The sequence below is a fragment of the Sphaeramia orbicularis genome, chromosome 1, assembly GCF_902148855.1.
Source record: "Sphaeramia orbicularis chromosome 1, fSphaOr1.1, whole genome shotgun sequence".
NCBI lineage: Eukaryota > Metazoa > Chordata > Actinopteri > Kurtiformes > Apogonidae > Sphaeramia > Sphaeramia orbicularis.
Genome location: NC_043957.1, coordinates 42,554,964 through 42,578,340, shown reverse-complemented (window position 1 = coordinate 42,578,340; position 23,377 = coordinate 42,554,964). Strand labels below are relative to the sequence as shown.

The 23,377-nt window shown below is 37.2% G+C and overlaps 1 protein-coding gene across 1 annotated transcript; it reads right to left on the bottom strand.

Moving 5' to 3' along the window:
- Positions 1–560: 560 nt before the first annotated feature.
- Positions 561–9,441, bottom strand: slc44a1a (solute carrier family 44 member 1a). Its single transcript, XM_030148518.1, has 16 exons — positions 9,193–9,441; positions 8,856–8,942; positions 7,964–8,106; positions 7,051–7,187; positions 6,777–6,870; positions 6,067–6,236; positions 5,419–5,508; positions 5,169–5,311; positions 4,346–4,532; positions 3,631–3,799; positions 2,957–3,113; positions 2,730–2,813; positions 2,494–2,631; positions 2,169–2,405; positions 2,007–2,081; positions 561–1,051 (listed from the first exon to the last, which is right to left on the bottom strand). Exons 1-16 carry the CDS (start codon positions 9,214–9,216, stop codon positions 1,028–1,030), a joined length of 1,959 nt encoding a protein of 652 aa, XP_030004378.1. The 5' UTR covers positions 9,217–9,441; the 3' UTR covers positions 561–1,027.
- Between the last annotated feature and the right edge of the window lie 13,936 nt (positions 9,442–23,377).

Genomic DNA, 23,377 nt, shown 5'->3' with positions numbered 1-23,377 from the left:
ACTTTGATCTAAATGACTTTACTTTCTGTTGAACATTCACACAAGAATACAGAGTAACGCAAATATTTACCATTTTTATTAGATTTGACTCACAACCTTAATAAAATACTATTAATAAACTCAGTTATTTTTGCTGCAACATTGGATATCCTGTGCCATATTATCACTTGTGTTTCTTCGGCCTGTTATCACTGCTGCCAACACAAAGGACCCACTACAGCAGGGGTCAGCAACCCTGGTCCTCGAGAGCCACTATCCTGCATGTTTTAGATGTATCCCCCTTCCAGCACACCTGACGGTCATTATCAGGCTTCTGCAGAGCTTGATAATAGGCTTATCATTTGAATCAGGTGTGTTGGAAGTGGGATACACCTAAAACATGCAGGATAGTAGCTCTGGAGGACCAGAGTTGCTGTCCCCTGCACTACAGCTTTAACTCTAAAGTTCACAATAATACACTGCCCTCTGCTGTCTACAAGTGTGTATTGTACATTCACGATATGCCAAGAATCATTTATTTGGAGAATTATGTACATGTAGAAAGAAATGTCACACTAAAGAACTGTAATTTTACATTTATTTATAAAATTCAAAAACAAGTTGAACAGTCTTGGACAAAGACAGTTATATTAGCCATCCATTTTAAAATGTACACCAAACTGTTTCAATTTAACACTACTTTTACAATGAAGAAAATCAAACATGTTAAACCATGTTAAAATGTTTAGCATCCTTACTTAAAAATGGAAATGTCCAAAATATATAAAAACAAAACTAACAAAAATACAATGTAATAATAAAACACAGGTTCAAACATGCTTTTACAAGATTACATTTCTTAGTGTTAAACTTTTATCTGTGATGCCAATAATTCAGAAAAATAAATCTCAATGCAAATCCTTTGCTCAAACTGAACTTTTTGCATTGATTATTTTAATGATGTCCCTGCAGTGTAAGAGCTAAGCTTCAGAGCACCTTTTAGTGGTTTAAGTTTTAAAAGTTTTTTTTCTTCCACTCTGTTGATTTGTCAAGCTAGGGTCCCTCCACGTGTCTGTAAGAAATAAGAAAAAATGTTTAATCATTTCTTCCATTTGCATCTGAGACCACATTTGCATACAAAACACAGCCCTGGCATGGGTGTTCTGCTTAAAAAAAAATATCACCAACTTTTAGCAAAGTTATACAATATGGAAAGAAATCATAATGTGGTATGATGAGTGAGTATATGGTTATGTATCCACAAAACTTAACAACCTCTAAATATTTAACAATGTGGACCAAATTCATGCCCTGTCCACATTAATATGGATATTTTACAAAGTGCTATATAAATAAAGCTTTACTTACTTACTATTTTTTTAATTAGGTAATTCGCTGTTAAAAATAAATAAATCTGTCCAGATGATTTTATGCCATGTTACTGTGTAAAAATACTTGGTCCTTCTATTGCTTCTGACAACAGACCCTCAGATAATACTGGACATAGAGGCTTTAATCTGACATGTCGATTGAGCAGCAACAAGTTACATTTTAGACTTAAATTATCTTAAGTGTTGGTTTGGATTGTTCAATATTTTGTAGATTTCACCACAACATTTGTACATCTCAAGCCCGTTTCTCAAATGTGTCCATTCTGACCTCGATCTACTGCAGGTAATACACTGATTTTACACATATATGACCGATATTTTGTTTCAGATGCATGCATTCAGTACAGAAAGCAACAACACACACATGAATTGGTGTATGTCATCATCATTTTCTGATCTCTGCTTTCCCAGTCCACACAAATACACACAAACCAGAGCTTCTAAAAATCTTCACACTGGAAATCATTTTTCAAAATTTCTGAAATGTGCTTTATGTGTGGATGAGAGGCACAAAGGAGAACATCAGTTCTGCAAAATAGCCATCAGAGGTATGAAAATATACTTCAGATAATGTGTTTCATGTCACCAGAGTAAAACCGTTTAAACTGGTGGGACCAGTGAGATGTAGTAACTCACCATGGGCTTCATCTCTCGTCCATCTCCGTCACCTGGCTTGTACAGTCCCATTTTCTTACTGTTCTCAACAAATTCCTATGAAGGTTAACACAGAGTTATAGTGTAATTCTGCATTTCTTTCTGTTTGATCCTTTTCCATGGGAGCATACACTCTCGACTCACCATTAAGGCCTTGTCCATATAGTACTCACGCCCAGGGCTGCCGTCATTATACTTTGTATCCACAGCAAAGCAGAGGAAGAGAACGTCAACCACGTTCTCAAAGACAGAGAGGAAGCAGTGGGCCACCAGGTATGCAAACAGACAGACTATGAGGAGAGGTAAGACCCACACGGTGTACTCCCGCTGGTAGTTCAGGGCTAGGACACCAGCAAACGCTGTACAGGAAACTATGAGCACCTAAGAGGGCAAATGTAAGACTGATCTGTTAACATGAGTCTGGAGAAGCATCACAATGTCAAAACTCAAAAATCTGTTTGTGTAGTACCTTGCCCAAGAAGAGGACAAAGTCGCCCACAGTGTTGATAGCAGCCACACGGAGGGCATTCTCCACCAGGATAAGAAAGGCGTCACGAGCTGAGGTGCAGAAACTGGTGCTATTGATGGCTGTTGCAGTGTAAGCGTTCTGAAATAAGGTGATATGGACACAGACGCTGTAAGTACTTGTTTCATGTTTCCACTCAATGTCACATCGGATTATCTTTGTGAACAGACATTTCTTACTTGATTCAAGTACGCTAGACATTTCTCGAGACACCACAAGCAGCAGACACAAGCCTTCAGCATACAACGAGCACACGCATTTTCCTACAAAACAAGAATTATACATGAATTCACAGATTAAGAAACTTGATATCTGTAAAAGATGCATTACAAATACCTGTGACAGCATTAATGATTTCATACTAGAGTTATTTAGTTTTTAAGAAATGCATTATTCGACAGCTCACCTTTCCCTTGAGCTGACTGTGGATATATGTCAGGATTAGACGAGGTATCTTAACCAGTGTAATGATGAAGGAGCCTTTGGCCAGAGTGCCCAGGTGGTAACGAAGGGTACGTGCCATAGCAGAAAGGATGGGAGTTGCTGGCATCTGAGATTTATTCCTAAAAGACAGAAAAGGAAGGAAAAAGGGGAAAAAATACATTTTCATTCTAAAATGCTGCCATCTCTTTTTTTCTACAAAACATTAGCTTTTATTTGACCCCTCAACACAAGAGAAGACTCACTGAGTAGTCCAGTCAGATGTGTTTTGGTAACATTTATAGATTTAGACAGAATGTAAACCTTTCTCCTTTCTCTCTCAGAACAAAACTGACGACTGAGGCATGAGGCCAATACTCTACACCTTCATTTGTCAACATAGCTCTACATCTCTCCATTTGTTGCTCACACCAGCGAAAATAAAGAATCACACACCTATAGCCTGACCACATATAACTTAAAGATTATATACCATAAAGACACTGTGACTACAGGTTAACCGTGACTTAATGACATAGACCCAAGATACATACTTGAAATCATTATAAATAGAATAAAGAGATAAATAAATAGATAAAAACAAACATGCAAATGAACACGGTGATTCAAACACCAACTGACTTGTGATTTGTTCCCCACCTTGTGAAATAGTAGGTGACCACAGCCCCAGCGATTGTCATTTGCTGGAAGGCAAGAATGAACTCACTGATCCAGATGAGACCGACAGCATGGTACCACACCATGTACTGCAGAGGCCCTTGCAATTTATATTCAACCAGATCTGTGGCGTTGTTCTTAATCGGGGTTCCTGTGAAGACCAACAAGAATCAGTCTGCCCTGGGTGTTTCACGTAAACACTCAAAATCAGTGTCAAGTGCAAGAATAACTTTGAGACTGTGGATTAATTCTGTATTTTCTTAATATTTTTGTGAATCCTGGGCTCATTCAGTGTGTATTTGTGGCCCCTGGTTGTTTTAAATACATATTGTGAGGAATTACAAATCTGCTGTAGAAAAGAGAAGTGGGAGATGTAGAGAAAAGCGGTCCTTTGACGCCATCCTCCCACATCACGAGACCAGCGCAAGATTCCAAATGTGGGAGGTAAGTCAAACTCCAAACTCAACACAAAATGTCACCAGCAGCAAACTTAATATTCTACTTGTTTGGTGATGCGGCTTTTGCAAAATCTCCAACCACAAACTACTGTCTGTTCCATCCACAGTAAAATATCACAAAGGATACACAAACAATGGCACAACATATTATGAATGACATTCTGTTTTTGTATTATTTGGGTAAAGTCAAATCTGGATAAAAAAATAAAAACACAGAAGACACTAGTTTTCTTGCTAACCTGCAGTTCCAAGGAAGAGAAGCACAGCGATCCAGTAGACCCAAAAGAGCATTAGGCAGAGGAAGGTCCAGAAAGGCTGGAGGACCAGCAGGGGAATATGGATGAACACTTTACCGGCCACATGGAACAGGGCGATGGTGAGAGCAACACGCTTCCTCATGAAGAACATCACAATCAGAAGGATTACCTGGTGGGGGACAAAGGGACTTTAATAATCCAATAACATGATATATGCAAAAACATTGTTAGGGTTTCAGGCAAAGCAGAAAAAAAGATGCTTTCTTTGGTATTTCTTAATTGCTGCTTTACAAAATTGTCTCTATAATAATGGAGCATATTTACTGCTGCAAATACATCCAAACAGTGTGTGAACATACAGGGTTCCTACAGCTTTCTACAAGTTCAATTCAAGACTTTTTAAGACCTTTTTAAGACTACTTAGAACAGAATTTAATGCAATTTCACAGCCTATTTCACAGCCATACTGACAAAAATTTGTGACTGTGTTGGGCTGATTGTTCTGTGATCATTTCTCATTGGGGGCTGCAAAGTTAGCGATTAATGGTTCCTAATTTCAATATAAATTGTTGGGTTGGGACAGGTGGAACTGAGTCGACTAACGTTACTGTCTTTGCAGCTTAGACATTTAACAGACACATTTAAACACAATACAGCAAACAAGCTTATGGGAACATAACTTAAGATCTATCATATCAAATTTAATGCCTTTTAAAGACTTTTTTAAGGTATTAAATGCAGATTTGTAAATTCAAGACTTTTAAGGCTTTTTAAGACCCCGCGGGAACCCTGAACATAGACATACCGTAAAAACTGTAGCACCTATTGCATACACAAGCAGAGCCTTTACATTATCTTCAGCCACTTCCTTCCCAAATATTGATGGGGTGTTATTGTTAAGAGCATTCCTATGGTCCACATACAGCCACCAGAGGACGCCTGTCCCACCTGAACAGATACAACCAAACAGTTGGACAGTTATTAAGACATTTGGGTTACAAATCCCAGAAAAAAATGTATGTGTTAAAGCATGTGCAGTTTTGTTTTTACTTTACCTATAGAGCAAACAATGACCAGGATTGTAAGGATCCACACCAGTACTTTGGAGATGTAACGGATGACAACCATCATGATCAGGGAGAGAACTACAGAGAAAAGAAAAGTGCATTTTATAGTTAGCACAAACATAGGGGAATATATATATATATAGCACAAAGCTAAAGTAATGTGATGATGATTGAAATGTAAGCATCACAGATAGAATCCTAAGGATAATAAGGATAATACAGATTACAGTTAATGTAACAAATCTAACAAAAGAGTGTCTTTGCATACGTGATTCAGTGTTAACCATCAACACACCAAAACCGGTCAGATTTTATCATTAACTTAAAGATACAGAAAAGGCTGCATTTAACGTCTTGTTGCACCAGTGGGAGGAGTTAGAACAAGTATTAAATTATGCTTTTGGGCTTTACTGGATATAACTTGAGCAACCACATAGACATTTCCTGTTATTCTTTGGACAAAAATAGCTTGGCTTCTAAAAGTTTTCGTCTTCCTGAATCCTTATGAGGAACAGCAGTTGTACAGAGGAAGTAACAAGTACACAATATAAAACAGTAGGTCGCCACTGGATTGCATGAACTCATTTTATATCTACATACAAACTGTAGGCCAGATATAAAATAAACATATTATACCTAAAGCGAGCACACAAAGACCCATGATGATCTCCTTGCTGGCCATCACCCCAGCAGTAACCCGGTGCAGAACACTGTTGTCACTGACAAATGTGACAAATGCCTTTATGAACTCAGCATAGCAGGCAATATCAAGAGGGATACAGCGATGGAACAATAGGACCGATTTACTACAAACAGAAAAAGACACAGAAAAGTGATTCATGTATTTTTAAGGCAAAGTCCTTAAGGCAGATAACCCCTAGACAATCTTCTAATTTATTTTGTTGTTTTTGAGTCTGAAGTATATTTGAGTGAGTCAGGGTGAGTCAGCTAATGTATATCGAATGTGAAACTGTTGTAAATAGAACAAAGATAAATACTGTATATATTCAGTTTTTTTGTTTATTTAGATTCCCATTAGCTTTTGAATACTTGCAGCTATTATCTATGGAATCGTACAGTCTACAATGTGACAATACAATATATACATTACTACACATGACAAAATGCCAACATAGAACGCTATAAAACACAAAACTCTCCAGCAACAGGAAGTGTTGAATAATTGTGTGCATTTAGTAAGAAATTACTTAATCAGTGCTCCTGATTCTCATTTCTATTGTTAGTTTTCTTAAATAAGTCCAATTTGTTCAAAAGTAATAACAGAAAACTATCTTTCCTACTTGGGTTGTTATATTTAATGAATCCTCAAGGAAATTTTTATGTACCTTGGTGGAACAGGGAGTTTGGGACACTTAGTTTGGCGGTCTGGATGGCTAGCATATCTTGTAGGTGTAATGTCGTAAGTGCAGAGTTCAGACCCTATGAGGGGTAAAAATAAAACAAAGATTGTTTGAGCATTAAGATTAATTTAGGCACATAAATTAAAACAATGAACAAGAAATAATTATTGTACAATAACAGTTGTACTAATTGAATTAAGAAGACCTATGCAATGTATATCACATCACACATTTTATCCTGCAACTCAGTTCCACTCACCATTATTTAGTGCAAACTGCTTTAAATCATTGTAGGTCAGCAGTTCAGTGGCAGGACATTGGGAAACACACAAGGAAATGGATCTGAATTTCCTGTTAATCATATCAAAGTTGCAGGGCTGTAGAAAGAAAACATACCTGAAAAAGACAAAAAATGTGAATTCAAATTGATTAACTGTGCAGTATAAGATCTGTAGACCAATTTGTCAAAAAAAAAAAAAAAAAGAAGAAGCTAATTACTTTGATAAGAATCAGTATGTTTTGTTATTACTAGGCTGGTTGTAACCACTCTGTCTGGGCAAAAAAATGAAAGATGGTGACATTTGCTACTCTGTCTCACAGATCCCTCTTTGTAGCTGAAACGCCTTTTATTCAAAGTCTTCACGGGCAATCAGCCCATCAATAAAGCATGACCCATTGTTTCACTGAAACTGGGCCTGAAAGCTGCATGCTGATGGAAAGCTACTGCCTGAAAGGAGCAAAGTAATAAAAGACAAAAAGAGAATGTGTGGCAATTCACATCAGATGATAAAAAGGATCACATGATTTCTTAGCACCAAAGGGAGATACAATCACCACACAGTTCCAGCTGCACGAACACTGGTCAGCGCAGCTCTGAGTTGATCATAATCTATATTCTTACTCAAAATGATGACATCATAACCTTTTTACTTATGCATAGGCCACAGCCTGTGTGAAGACAGAAAACGGTGATCAACTGCCAATTAATGCACCTGTCTCTGACAACATCTACAAAAGCTCGATGACAGGAAATAAGTCTAAGACAAAACACAACTGCAACAATATCGTGAATGCCTGCATTGAATTAATTTGAGATTATATGATGCAATGATACATGGCTTTTTTTTCTACCATTATATTTGTCAAAATGAGTCATGTCAAAGCATACTGACTTGTTTTCTCTCATATCCCTGCCACTGAGGTCTACCCCTTCTATCTTGGTGTTCCTCTGACCACAGGTGTTGCCATAACTATCGTATCCTGAGATAAGCCTGGATGCAGCTCCAGTGGCGATGGCAAAACCACAAATACATGCCTGTAGATGACACAGAACAGAGATAAAGCAACTGTCAGCAAAGACAACAATATATATCATTAGTACGTGTAAAAAAAAAATAAAGTGTAAAACAAGACTATAGCATTATGTAGTCATTTTTATCAGGTTAAAGACAAGACAAAACATCTCTCTATAACCACTACTGATCAGGTTTGAGAAGTGGAGAAAAAAAAAATGGACACCCCATGCATTTGTGATACATTGTATTAAGAATCACTCTTAAATCACTGAACTCTGCCAAGTATTGTTCCTTTCTCCAAACCCACATGTTTGACTCTGCACATGCACTGTTCTGTCAAAGAAAAACTGGATGTTTCAGCAAGATAATGAAACACATCCAGGGCATGACATGTTGAAACTGGCAAAAATTTAGTTCAGTTATTTTTTTTCTTGTTAACGATAATCAACAACAATAAATCATTTGCACTTGTTTGTGTCTGTCTGACACACCCACACATTTGGAAGGAAGAAAACAGGTTTTTCTGCAAATATTTCATGGTCATATTAGAGATTGTGTAAAATTTTAAGAGTGCCATAAAACTTTTTTTCAACTATTTCATTCCACAGTGAATGATGTTTTATATATTGTGTACATTCATGAAGGCATTTTTCTTTTTATGGTCTTGTAATTTCATGTGTATGTATTTCATGTAACCCTCCAAAACCTCTCTAAAACAGAACCAAAGTTAGCACACATATATACGACACCTATTCAATTAAAAACTTACCATTCCGATGCAAAAAAGTATAAATACGATGAGCCATGGTATGTCGGTGCAGCTGCGCTCCTCCAGTGGTTTCCAGTTTGGTTTGCTCTGTCGAGGCATAAATAATAGATAATAGTTGGTTAACCTTGTCTGTTTTTGTTTTTGCTGCTACTTGCTACTCAACAACTGCGCTACTGCCTTCAACACACAAGACACTGAGCTGCAGCTGAACAAGAGGGACAAAAAGCTGCTGAAGAAGTGACGTTATTATCTCAATCCCACTGAATCACAGTTTGGTGACTCGACAAATCAAGCTGCCATAATTTATCCACCTAATATTCCTGCTAGCTTAGCTTACCTCTGAGCTGGTACAACATCCCATTATGGACGACGACTGACGACAACTTAAGGCAAACAAAAAGAAAACTTATGTGGCTGTGCAGTTTAACTTGAACTGTTTGTTTTAGTACATGTCCTGGACTACCATTAAAACGACACAAACTTTCTTTATTCAACTAGCAGTTCGCAGATTTGTTTATATCCTTTTAGGTGGAGTAACATACGCCCATTCATGGACACCCCTGCGTCTCGAGGAGCAGGTAAATGCGGAAGAACTCCAAAATAGTTTGCTGCCTTCGCGGCCATCAGGAAAATCGGTTTTTCACAGAATAAAACGACTGAAATACGGATGTAAAGCGTTCAGGCAGTAGACAGAAACTCATGGATAATGTACTACTTAAAAACAGAAAGCTGTCTACAATGCTTAAACATGTTTATGCTTTTCCTTAACTCGAGAAGAGTTTTTTTACTAAATCCCCCTTACCATAATTAATAAACTTTATTGCAAACACAGGTCCATAAACCATAAGCACACAACATACAGAATAAATAAAATAAAAAGGAAACTCAGCAGGTAGCTATTTATGCTTTGAATAGTAAAAATAAAAGAATCAAAAGCAAGACTAGTGTTTTATGGAAGCGCTTGAGTGTCTGTATCTGGAAAAACTCTAACCTGAAAGAAATTCTCCTTCAGGAGTTTAACAATTCCGCGGTGCCTTGAAAGCAGCAGTGTTGGATTCACATGTAGAATTTGCCACCGTTCACCATATGCTAAACGCAACTATGGTTTATTTGTGAGGGAAAACAGAAAATTATATTATTATAAAGAGGGGAAAGTAAATTTGTATGTGGAATCAGTAGTTTGTTAACTCTGTTACCCTTGTACCTGCTATTACAGCCAGGTGAGTAATACCGTTAGCAGTGGTTAGGCTGTGAGTTTTTGTGTCGTCGTCCCCCCCCCCCCCCCCCCCCCCTTTTTTTTTTTTTTTCTTTTCTCCTTTTCATCAGATAGCTATTTTGCTAACCCTAAAGGTTACAAAATGGTCATTTTAAATGGACTTCTAAACCTGTACATCTAAATACATAGCAGTGAACCACATACAACCCATTTTCCATGTATTTCTAAACATCTCTTCTTTCTTGTCTTTTTATCATTTGGATAAAAGTAGAAAATGCCACACATTAACCCTTTCATGCATAAATTATGAGAACCTTAATCAAGATTTTTTTTCCTGAGTGTTTTTATTCCTCTTTAGGCATGAAAAAAAACAACAACAAAAAAACAATGTGATTGAAATTTTTTTTTTTTTTTAAATCAACCTGTTTTTCATGGAGTTACAAAAATGTCCACTCAGCTACACCATGAATTTTATTCTTGAAGCAAAGAAACATGTATTTAAAACCCAATATCATAAAGTGATATGAAAACAGTGAAATGAAACCATGTTTAATGCAGCTAATCTGATGTTTTCTCACATTTTAACATATTCTAATTGTAGTTATTACTCACTTCATGGAGATAATATGCAAAAAATAAATATTAACAATTGATTTCCACTCAAGAAACAATCGAGAACAGCAAAGTTACAATAATGGTATGAATTGCAGTTTATGAGATGATGCATAAGTATCCCACTGTGTTGGTTGATATATAACTAAATCAACAAAATTAACCCTTTCATGCATGAATTATGAGAACCTTAATCAAGATTTTTTTTTCCTGAGTGTTTTGCACTGTGTTGGCTGATATGGAACTAAAACAACAAAACCCATGAATATACAAGAGAACAGCTGTAGAGTAGCTGTCCACTGTAGTGACCACTATGCACTGAAAGGGTTAAAAAAAAACAAACCAAAAAAACACTCTTTTTCTCTACGCATGTATGCTAGTTAGTATATGTCAGGGGTGTCAAACTCATTTTAGTTCAGGGGCCACATTTGCCCCAATTTGATCTCAAGTGTACGGTGGCCCAGAGGTGCAACAGGCCAAAAAATTATCCACTAGACGAAAAAAATTATCTACTACAAGAAAAAAAAAGAGAACAGCCTAAAAAAATTATCCACTAGATGAAAAAAATTATCTACTACAAGAAAAAAAAGAGAACAGCCTAAAAAAAGTATCCACGAGATGAAAAAAATTATCTACTACAAGAAAAAAAAAAGAGAACAGCCTAAAAAAATTATCCACGAGATGAAAAAAATTATCTACTACAAGAAAAAAAAAAGAGAACAGCCTAAAAAAATTATCCACGAGATGAAAAAAATTATCTACTACAAGAAAAAAAAAAAGAGAAAAACAGCCCAAAAAAAATTATCCACTATAAGGAAAAAAAAAAGAAGAGAGAACAGCCTAAAAAAATTATCCACTAGACAAAAAAATTATCTACTGCAAGAAAAAAAGAGAACAGCCTAAAAAAATTATCCACTATAAGAAAAAAAAGAGAACAGCCCAAAAAAAATTATCCACTAGATGAAAAAAAAAAATCCCCTATAAGAAAGAAAAGAGACCAGCCAAAAAAATTATCCACTAAAAGAAAAAAAAAGAGAACAGGCAAAAAAAAATTATCTACTAGCCCAAAAAATTATTCACTATAAGAAAAAAAAAAAAGAACAGGTGAAAAAAATTATCTACTATGAGAAAAAAAAAGAGAGCAGCCCAAAAAAATATCCACTATAAGAAAAAAAAAACATCATCCACCTTTTCAATTACGGGGGCGCTGTTTTCCCGAAAGGTGCCTTGCTTTAAAATTAAGGCCGCCACAAAAAATAAAAGGATAGGCTGAAAAATTTTAAGGCTTTCGGCTAATGTGGCTAATGCTAAGGAAGTACCCCACCGGAAGTGGAGGTCGTGCGCTAAAAAATAAAGTTATTTTAAAATATAGATATCCATTAATATAGTTTGCAAAGCAGTTAAATGATTAAATACGGTTCCAGTGTCTGCTCAAGGTTAGGCATGGGCGTTAAATGGTTAAGGTTATGGTTAGGGTATGGTTGGGGTTAGTTTTCAGTGGTAAATGGCCCTTGTGTGCACTGTGTGAAGGTTCGTTGCTAAGCTAATGCTAACGCGAAAAGTTGACGGCAACTTTGTGAACTACCAGTGCGAGTAAACAATTGTGTGATTACGGAGTTGAATTGTTCAACTGCCTGACATTCAATATCATTTTTGATGAATATTCGCTACAAGAAGTTCTAAAATTATTTTATTTTAAGAGGAGGAGAAGAGGAGCTTCCTGTGGAGCTCCACTATCATGGCATCGCCCATTTGTTGAGAGACAGCAAGTGCATATTGCGGCACCGATACCTGGTGCCGTGGCACCTCGGCTGGTGCCGCGAGGTACCGTGGCACCTCGGCTGGTGCGGCACCATGGTTGATGCCGCAAGGTGCCGTGGCACCTCGGCTGGTGCCGCGACGTACCGCGGTACCACAGCTCGGTGCTAGGTACCCCAGCACGGCACCGCGTACCATGGCTTGGTACCACAGCTCAGCTCGTTGCCAGGTGCCGAGGCACTGCGGTACCACGGCACACATCTTTATCTCCACAAAATGTCCTTCTTGATCTAGTGTTAGTGAAGACACTCCGTTTGAGTTGAGGAGGAGAGGTCTACCTGCAAACAAATGGGCAATGCCATGATAGTGAAGCTCCACAGGAAGCTCCTCTTCTCCTCCTCTCAAAATAAAATAACACAAAGTTGCCGTCAACTTTTCACGTTAGCATTAGCTTAGCAACGAACCTTCACACAGTGCACACAAGGGCCATTTACCACTGAAAACTAACCCCAACCATACCCTAACCCTAACCTTAACCATTTAACGCCCATGCCTAACCTTGAGCAGACACTGGAACCGTATTTAATCATTTAACTGCTTTGCAAACTATATTAATGGATATATCTATATTTTAAAATAACTTTATTTTTTAGCGCACGACCTCCACTTCCGGTGGGGTACTTCCTTAGCATTAGCCACATTAGCCGAAAGCCTTAAAATTTTTCAGCCTATCCTTTTATTTTTTGTGGTGGTCTTAATTTTAAAGCAAGACACCTTTCGGGTAAACAGCGCCCCCGTAATTGAAAAGGTGGATGATGTTTTTTTTTTTTCTTATAGTGGATATTTTTTTGGGCTGCTCTCTTTTTTTTCTCATAGTAGATAAATTTTTTCCACCTGTTCTTTTTTTTTCTTATAGTGAATAATTTTTTGGGCTAGTAGATAATTTTTTTTTGCCTGTTCTCTTTTTTTTTCTTTTAGTGGATAATTTTTTTGGCTGGTCTCTTTTTTTTCTTATAGGGGATTTTTTTTTTCATCTAGTGGATAATTTATTTTAGGCTGTTCTCTTTTTTTTTCTTACAGTGGATAATTTTTTTTGGGCAGTTCTCTTTTTTTTTTCTTGTAGTAGATAATTTTTTTCATCTCGTGGATAATTTTTTTAGGCTGTTCTCTTTTTTTTTCTTGTAGTAGATAATTTTTTCATGTAGTGGATAATTTTTTTTAGGCTGTTCTCTTTTTTTCTTATAGTGGATCATTTTTTTAGGCTGTTCTCTTTTTTTTCTTGAAGTAGATAATTTTTTTCATCTAGTGGATAATTTTTTTAGGCTGTTCTCTTTTTTTTCTTGTAGTAGATAATTTTTTTCATCTAGTGGATAATTTTTTTAGGCTGTTCTCTTTTTTTTCTTATAGTGGATAATTTTTTTGGGCTGTTCTCTTTTTTTTCTTGTAGATAATTTTTTTCATCTAGTGGATAATTTTTTTAGGCTGTTCTCTTTTTTTTTCTTATACTGGATAATTTTTTTGGGCTGTTCTCTTTTTTTTCTTCTAGTAGATAATTTTTTTCATCTAGTGGATAATTTTTTTAGGCTGTTCTCTTTTTTTTTTCTTGTAGTAGATAATTTTTTTCGTCTAGTGGATAATTTTTTGGCCTGTTGCACCTCTGGGCCACCGTACGAGTGGGCCAGACCAGTAAAATAATAACAGTGAAAAAAGTAAAATTATATTATGATCAGATTTACATCCACAAAGTTTCCTTAAAAATCTGAATAACATGAACAACTTGAATTGTCTTAAGAAAAACAAGTGCAATTTTAACAATATTATGCCTCAGTTTATCATTTACACAGGTGTTCATTACAATTGCACAAAATATTTTGGTAACAGGCAGAATAGTGGTAAAATTGCATTTACTTTTCTTAACACATTTCCATTTGTTCATATTTGTTCAGGTTATTGACATTTTTTGTAAAAGTATAGTTTGGTAATGTAAACATTTTCATGTAATTACCTCCGCCAAGGAGGTTATGTTTTTGCCAGGGTTTGTTTGTTTGTTTGTCTGTCTGTTTGTCTGTCCGTTAGTGTGCAACATAACTCAAAAAGTTATGGACAGATTTTGATGAAATTTTCAGGGTTTGTTGGAAATGGGATAAGGAAGAAATGATTCAATTTTGGTGGTGACCGGGGGTGGGGGGGCCCACGGGGGGGCCCATTTCCAACAAACCCTGAAAATTTCATCAAAATCTGTCCATAACTTTTTGAGTTATGTTGCACACTAACGGACAGACAAACAGACAGACAGACAAACAAACCCTGGCAAAAACATAACCCCCTTGGCGTTGGGGGGCCCACGGGGGGTGGGGCACTGATCAGCCTTGGCGGAGGTCTGCGCTCTCCGAGTGCTTTTCTAGTTTTACTTTTTTTACACCCAAAAAAAAAAAAAAAAAAAAAAAAAAAAGAGAAAATTTGGGGTTGTCATTATTTATAGGTTATTATGATAATATTTTACTGGTCTGACCCACTTGAAATCTAATTGTACTGTATGTGGAATCTGAATTAAAATGATTTTGACACCATTGATTGTTAAAATCTTCAGTGTAATTTTTGCATTTCACAAATTCATCCTGTGGGCCAGATTGGACCCTTTGGCGGGCCAGATTTGGCCCCTGGGCCGCATGTTTGACACCTGTGGTATATGTGCAGCACCTCTAGGCATTTAGAAATATTAGAGTTTGTCTCCCCCAGCTGTCCATGTCATGTAATTAAAAACATGCACCAAATACTAATGTTTATTTATTTATTAAAGGCAGGTACCCCTTGCTCAGGACTCTTCACCAGCAATATCTTCTAGACCACAGACTGCTTTAGTCCCAATGCTTAAGGTTGGCGTCCTTATTCTTGGTGCAGCCTATATGGAAAGAGCTTCCAAGAAACAGAGGCAAAGGTAATATTGTAGTTATTTTTATTCACAGAGGAATGTTTTTCCTGGCTTGTATCGTATTCAGTAGCTTTACTTTTCTGAAAATAGAAATCTTGTGCAACATCTTAATTTTCTGCATTCATCATGTTGTCTTTATCATGCTGCAACAGGTACAGTATTGCTAACTGTTTAAACCTGATTTTGTTTAAACCAGTTTGACAGCAATTTTTCATAAAGGTATAAGCAGTGCCTTTTTTCTGAGGGTATATTTCTCTTCGTAGTGAAAGTTTTTGACCTGTTCATTTCATGTGTGGGTTGGAATGTCGAACAGTTTCCTGAAGAGGAGGCTCCTTCAATCCTATTTTCCTTCTGCTCTTACTGCACTAAACAGATTTGTACTGCATTTCATAGAAGAATGGAAGGGAGAGTAAGTGAAGTTAAACAGCCCTTGTCCACATTTTACTTTAAGTTTCAATAATCTTTAGTGGCATCAAGCGATTAAGTTGCAGACTGTAAGCAAATGGACACCTCCACCTTTCCCCTATGGTGGCTGTAAGTAAACACAAAAGGCTTCTGTTAGAGCTAGTGTTTGGGCTTTCTAGTGAAATTATAACATGACATCCACACCTACACAGAGCAGGTGATGGAAATGCACCTTAACACTGGATGTCAGTTGCTATAAAATGGAAAAAAGAAGAGGAAATCCATTTGGAGGTTACTGTAACTTATGGTCCAATGTGATGTCTCAAAGCCTCTGTGGATGTAAATGGCACAAGTATGATCTTGGCACGACTATACATAATGTACATAATAATTAATATTACATTCATTTTGTCCAGTTAGATCCTCATAGATAAGATAAGATAAGATAAGATAAGATAAGATAAGATAAGATAAGATAAGATAAGACTTTAATGATCTCACCATGTAGAAATTTCACAATTGACAGCAACAAATGCAAAAATAAAGTGCAGGGAAGACAGGCTGAAAATATACACTTGTGAAAAATGAAATATAAAGAGCAAATGTAAATGCTATACCATATTGCACATGGTGTGATATTGGGGAGGGGGGTTACTGAGAACTTTTATACAGTATGAAATCTGTCTAGGCATGATTTTCAAGGTTGCTGCAAAACATCCTGTGGGTAATAAACACATGCAATACACAAAATCTCAAAGTACAGACAATGCAGAGAAAACAAACAGTTACGCACTAGAATTGGTTGTAGGTGACAGAGTAAGCACAGATGTTGGGAGGTTACAGTTGGAACAAAAACCCAAACGAACACAGATCGGAAATATAAGTTTCATCTCATCATATGATGAAACACCTCCTGGCCCCTTATCTACTGACTCTTGGTCTCAAGTATTTCCTGCTGATGCTGCTGTGGCAACGGTGTCCAAGGACAACACATTTTCCTGGATCTCTCCTGGAAGAGCCAATGCCAGCACAGCATATGTTTAGCAGAGTCCTGGGCGGGGGTGTGGAGTGCATCACCATTCTGGCTCTCACAGGCTCTGCTTCAAGTTCAAGAATTATTCCTCATAAACAAAAGGACGCAAGGATAAATATTATGCGTCTCAGTACACAGACACTTTCACAGATACTTAGAAAACCTGTTAGCAAGTACTGTAGTTTTGTGTTGGCTAATCGAACATAATTTAACTCCAGAGATCCCAAATTAAAGAATAAACAAGAAGAACATCTGAGTAGGTGCACTCTATCTGAAGTACAAGTTGTACTGAGTATGGTCGTGTGTATCCTTCAACAAATGTTGTGCTATGAAGTGTGAGAATGTGCTCAGATGCATGTGGTTAAGGGGTTATGGGGCACGTGTTTAAGCCAAAGCACACAAATGGAATCCAGCTGCTGTTGCCACCTAGCCCCTGACCCATATGGAGCTGTTTGTGATGGTATGTATGAGAACAGAGAATGCATTAGAGCTGCACAATATATCGTTTGAGCATCGTCATCACAATGTACGTGTGCGCAATAATCACATCGCAGATCCTGCAATGTAGGAGGCAAATGAACTTGATGTTTTTTCACTGAAGTTCAACCTGGGTACCTGGCACACACTGCACACAGTGATCCACCAATCACAATCGTTCTTAATCAGTTTGCAGAAGCAGACCACGCCCCTACACATAGAGTGAGTCTCTGGTAACGACATTAAAAAATGAGCAAAGAACAACAGAAAATCAACGAAAATGAAGATTTGGTGCCAAAAAGAAAAACAACGCCAGTTATCTGGAATTATTTCAGCTACAATAAGGATGATATTGAAACATGTTCAACAAGAGGAAACACAACTAATTTGTTTGACCATTTACGTTGGCATCACACAGCTATTATATACGCCTGAGTATTTTTTCATATCACAATTTATATCACAGGGTTAAAAATATTTGCAATGTCAGTTTTTTCCTATATCAGCAGTTCTAGAATGCATATACCTACATAATTTATCCTCAATACTTATTCAGTATTAGTGTCTTTAGCCCATTAGATTGATGGTAGAGCCAAAAAAATGTTGGTTATCACTATTTGATAAAGGTAAAGCATTTATTTTATGATCTTCCCAACTTCTTATTCCATAGATGTTTGCTTTACACATAGGCCACTGAATGTATCGAGGCTTATCTAGTCTTTCATAAGTTGATTTCAATATTTATTGAAGGTAAAAGTCAATAAAGGGCACTGATCTCTTTACCCTCTCTGTGGGAGAAGTCTTGGCAGAAACACTCTCAAAATCCTGAAAGACACTTTTCATTTAGAATATGAATTATTACCTTGTGGTTGCATAGTCATAAAGTGTAAAAACATTAGCTTTAAGCTTTGTTTTCTCTAAACAACCAGCTCCTTATATAATTTATGTAGTTCTAACCATTGTGATTTGAAGTTTTAGGGCTTTGTGATTGATCATATATGTTATTTTTTATTCTTACATGGAATACACAATATTTAAGATGTCTTTTTTCATTCATCTTGCTTCATATTGTACATATGTTGAGTGCATCTGTATGTAACACCATTACGTAAGATTGGATATTCCACTTATGTCAATATCAATATGTGTAGTTTTATAATGTGTGCCTTGATAGACAAGTTCCTGTTTATTGATTTGAATGAATAAATGTTTTATATTTATGTGGATTATATTTGTTAACATGAAGCATTAGTCATCCAAACAGGTCACATTTTAAGAATGATCATCATTCAGAGAACAAACTTAAGAAATTTGGTTTGTTAAAATATACTTTTTATACTTACGTTAATTACATGTTGTTAGAAATGACATTTGAATGGTTTTCTAACAAAAACTAATCTTGCATTTACCTGAACACGTCAAATGGTGTAACAACAAAATACAAGACAAATATAGCAATTTATAAGACTTTGTGAAATTTACTTGGCAGATGCAATTCAATTTGAGAATTTAAGAGTTTTCATAGCATGTCAAGCAAGTTTGAAGAAAACATCGAAAAAGAAAAAAATCTAATCCAAATATGTGTTTGTATAAACTGGTTTGGAGTGAATGATCTAGACCAGCGGTTCTCAACTGGTTTGGCTTCAGGATCCACTATCACCCCTCAAATGACAAGCTGCAACCCAACTTTAGAAAAGTGAAACTTCTCAAATTTATTTAATGAAAAGATTGTGTGTTTTGAACCTTTAATGATAAAGAATATCACAGTATGCCAAGACAGAGGACAAGTTTAATGATAAAAACAAATGACCAGCAGGTGGTAATGCTATGGAAGGAAATATTTCCTTTAACACTAAATCGGTACATTTGAACCAAAACTAAAAAGTGCAGTCAGTTCAAAATTAAAAGTGCATTCAGTCACTCATTTGAGTATTGAATGCACTGAGGAATTTGTCCTCAATGTAGGTAAAACCATATCTATAGCAGTCTGTGTCATACCTGAGTTTCGCCATGATTTGAATAGAAACTATTGGGTCTTCTTTTATGTGGTGAAATGTATGGTGTTAGACAGTGATTGGTTGTTTGTCTCTATATGAACTGGCAATTTGTCCAGGGTGTACCTTGCCTTCGCCCATCGGTAGCTAAAATAGGCTCCAGCACCCCCCGTGACCCCAGTGATTAAAGCAGGTTCAGAAAATGAATGAATGAATGTATGGTGTTAATTAGCATTACAGCGCATTACCGCCACCTACTGCTGGGGAGTATGAATGGATGGCGCTCCACTCCATAAAAAGACAAAGCACAGGACTTGTTTCTTAACATTATTTCTTGCTCAGGCAAAGGCCCAAGACTCACTGAAAATAGGTTGCGTCCCACCAGTTGAGAGTCACTGTTCTAGACTGCGGTGTAGGCTGTTACATGTGGATTTAATGACCAGAGTACAAGAAGCAGAGCAACATATTGTTGTTTTCCATGTAATGTCTTCTATCATGAATGAGGAAAAATGTGATCTCTTCATCAGTCCACACTACATTTTGTACCAGGTATGTTTTCACACTCCATATGTCAGTGAAGATCCACCAAACATCTGATCAATGGCATGAATTAGATGTTTTTTTCAGATTACTGTCATATTTATTCAAAAAAAGGGTTTCAATTCCCTTTGTGCATTTAGTCTAATGTGAAAAAGGCAAAACCACTTTAAGAGAGAGAGGATTTAAAAATATATATATTATTTTGCCAACATCCATAAGCTTTTTCCAATGCAAAATTTCAAAATGTGAATTAAGTACATCAGTGGAATTTGCTGACATTTTTGCCACCAACCCCTTGATATTCCCTTAATTTTAGTAAAAAATACCAAAGCATCAAACAGCATCAAAGTCAAAGTCAGTTTCTAATTCGTACTGTAAATTGTAAATGACTTTCTTTTTTTTTTTTGGTGGGACTAATGACTTTCAAGTGGCAATGTTCTCTCCATATCACAGTGTTGGTCATCCAGGCCTTTTAACCTTTTAAGGATATTAAGAAATGAGGAGCAGATGGTACACAGTGAACAGTGATGGGAGATTTTCAGTGTTTATGAATAACATTTTCCACTGTTGTCATAAACCATAAGGCCCAGATGGCACTTGTCAGTTGATTTGACAACAAACTACGTGCATGTCATAATAAGACATAGACTAACACAATCACATGCATGCATATAATGTCCTCTCTTGTATATGCTCACAAACACGCTCACATAACCCCTCTCACAAGAAGATTAGACAGATTATTTTAGCCTGGGGATTTTGATGGACTGTATCTTCAATAACTTGCACTTCCTGTTCCCACGGTAGCAGTCACACTAACCCATGATCAGTGGCCAAGGCCCCCTCAGTTTCTCCCACGACGACTTATTACGCTTTGACCCACACAGGCAATTCAGCAGATGTTTGAGGCAGTTTTTCAATTAAGACAGCATTGCAGTCCTGGACTGGCATTGTAAGCTCGCTCATCTTCATTAAGATATTTAATTCAGAAATACGGGGTTCTCTTCGGTTTCCACTAAAGCTCAAACGCAGATATTTGAACCAGCATGACTTGAGGCTTTTGAAAAGGGGCTGTTAACCACAGGGTACAGCAAGTGACAGGAAAGGATTGCAAGAATCATGGTGTGGTTTGTTGATGTTATTTTTAGACCTTCAGATGGGATTCTGGCATTTTGTTATGTTTTCTTTTTAGTGTAGATTAACCCTAGATGCTTTTTTGCAGCTTCACATACAGTACAGCAGAATATGGTTATTTAAAGAAACCTTAGGAAGGGTTCAACAAAATCTTCTGAAAGCATTCTTTGTATAAGCAAAGACTCAAAATGACTCAGTTATGGGAGGGACATAATTTTTTTTTCTCTCTACCAGCGTCACCTACATTTTCCTACATGGGCAAACACTGAGTGTTCTTCAATGACCATGATTTAGACTGGCTTATTTTTCCAATAATAAACTATATCAGTGAGGAATGTGAAGCTGTTTCCTTTGGGCCCTCACTGCTCCACTTAAGAAGCTGAGGGGTTGAACAGTGGGGAATTATTGGGTGAATCATGAATAGGTCTTTCTTAACCATGTATGTGACCACTATAGACATGTGACTATGCGATGCTTACATGCCTTGTGGAATTATCATCTTCCTCTGTGATGTTAGGGTTGACCCTTAAAAGGCAAATAAATACTCACATCCTTTGAAATGACTCACATGCATGGTCATTCACAAAAACCCCCAATAGATGCCATTGCACACGCACTAACTTTATGATGAATAAACAGAATATTTCAGAGTTGATATTACATTTTAGAGTGTTTATCAGGCAATAAACCAGACAGTTGGGGGTTTGTACAACAAGCTGCATTTAGTTTTATTGCTTAGCACAAATAAACCACGTATGGAGACTTGCTTATGGGTACAGTCTCACACATGTTGCTGATTGAACATGTGTTTGCGCCTCTACTGATGGATTGGATTGTGACGTACACCGGCTGCCCTGTGGCCTCCAAGGATGGTCTGATTGGCAGAGGGAGCCGTATCCTCTTAAATTATAGACTCGTGTTAGATGTCGTTAGGAGGTAATGACTGGATAGCCTGAGTCATGCTCTGTAGCGGCCTCTGCACCAGCCATATTCACATCGAAGCTACTGTGACCAACCAGATCTGGTTTTCGTTACACTGCACTCGGCATAACCACAGTGCACATCATGTGACAGGCTACAGAGGAGTTTTGTTGAACTTGGATCATTCCTCTTGAGTGTGACCATCTGTGTCCCTGGAGAGTCGGTACTGACAGCGGTGCACAGTTTCCCAGTGAGGCCCCTAAGAAAAGACTCATCCAGAACTTCACCTCACATCTGGATGACCCCGAGGTTAGAGGCCAGGGTTGTACGAATCGCTGGAAGGGGCTTCATTCCAGTTCAGTGTCCCTGCTGCTTTGACACATCTCTAGTTTTCGTTTTTTGTTTTGTTTTTGTGAATCAGCCTGAATGAAAAAGTAGCAGTCATCAATCTGCTTACAACTTGACTTTGTGTGAAATTAGGCCATGTTTTGTTCAGGTAGTACTAAAGTGATACAAAAGAGAGACTGTTGAAAGAACTGTGAGTATTATTCATTTAAAAGCACATTTTTCTGGTAATGCAATCAGGAAGTTTTGCAGCCCTGGAGTTCTGAAGTGGAGGCAGCCTCTGCAAATGGAAATAATTGAAAAAATATATATGTTTTACAATAATAGACTCAATTATACCTTAAATACAAAATTAGCTTTTGTTCTAAACTGTCACCGTAACATGAAGGTTAAATACTCCAGGATTTTCTGTTTCTTCAGTACCTCTAACAAATGCCTATATTAGGAAATGAATTACTGGTATGTTTTTTTCTGCTCTTAAATTACCTTTAAACCACATATACCAGGTTGATAGTATTGTCAATATTATTTTAAAGTGCTGTCATTTACATATATTACAGATATTCTTCCAATGTATATGAATAAATCTATACTCTCTTGCATTTGATTTTTTTTGCCGTCGGTGCCAGTGTGTTTGGCTAAGAATGCTTGTAGAGTTACAAAATGACAACAAAAAAAAAAAAAAGCGTGCCTCAGATAAAGCTGCCAAAACATAAGAGCAATCTCTGTTGGCCCCCAGCCAGAGGTCTTACGAGGCAGCCGGTCTGTTACTAATCAAAACCAACTGGTGGGAGCCTTTCCCAGCACAGTGAAATATCAAGCTAAGAAAGAATGACGAAAAGTCCAGGGAGAAGAGAATAGAGAGCAGTTTTCAGAGAAAAGGAGAGGCGAGTGGAAGTTTCTTAAACACTGAGGAGAGAAAGTACTTGAGAGAAGAGCAGAGTGAATAAATGCTTATAGTGTGTGTGATGAGTTGTGAGACGGGGGATGGGGCTCCCTGGATGTGACTCAGACTCCCTGTCCAAGGCAGCGGGGAGGGAACCTGATGAGAAAGGAATAGAACGGAGTAGAGCAAGGGTGGAGTGGGGGGAAAGAAACCCGGCCCCTCTTACACCACCCTAACTCTCAGCATTCAGCGTCAGCAAAAACTCTAAT

Bases quoted from the DNA above. Each gene is read 5' to 3' on its own strand.
- slc44a1a (XM_030148518.1), bottom strand. From the start codon at position 9,216: ATGGGATGTTGTACCAGCTCAGAG. The intron at 4,533-5,168 runs GTATGTCTATGT...GTCCCCCACCAG, and splicing joins TAGGTGCTACAGTTTTTACG to GTAATCCTTCTGATTGTGAT. The intron at 2,082-2,168 runs GTGAGTCGAGAG...TAACCTTCATAG, and splicing joins ATATGGACAAGGCCTTAATG to GAATTTGTTGAGAACAGTAA.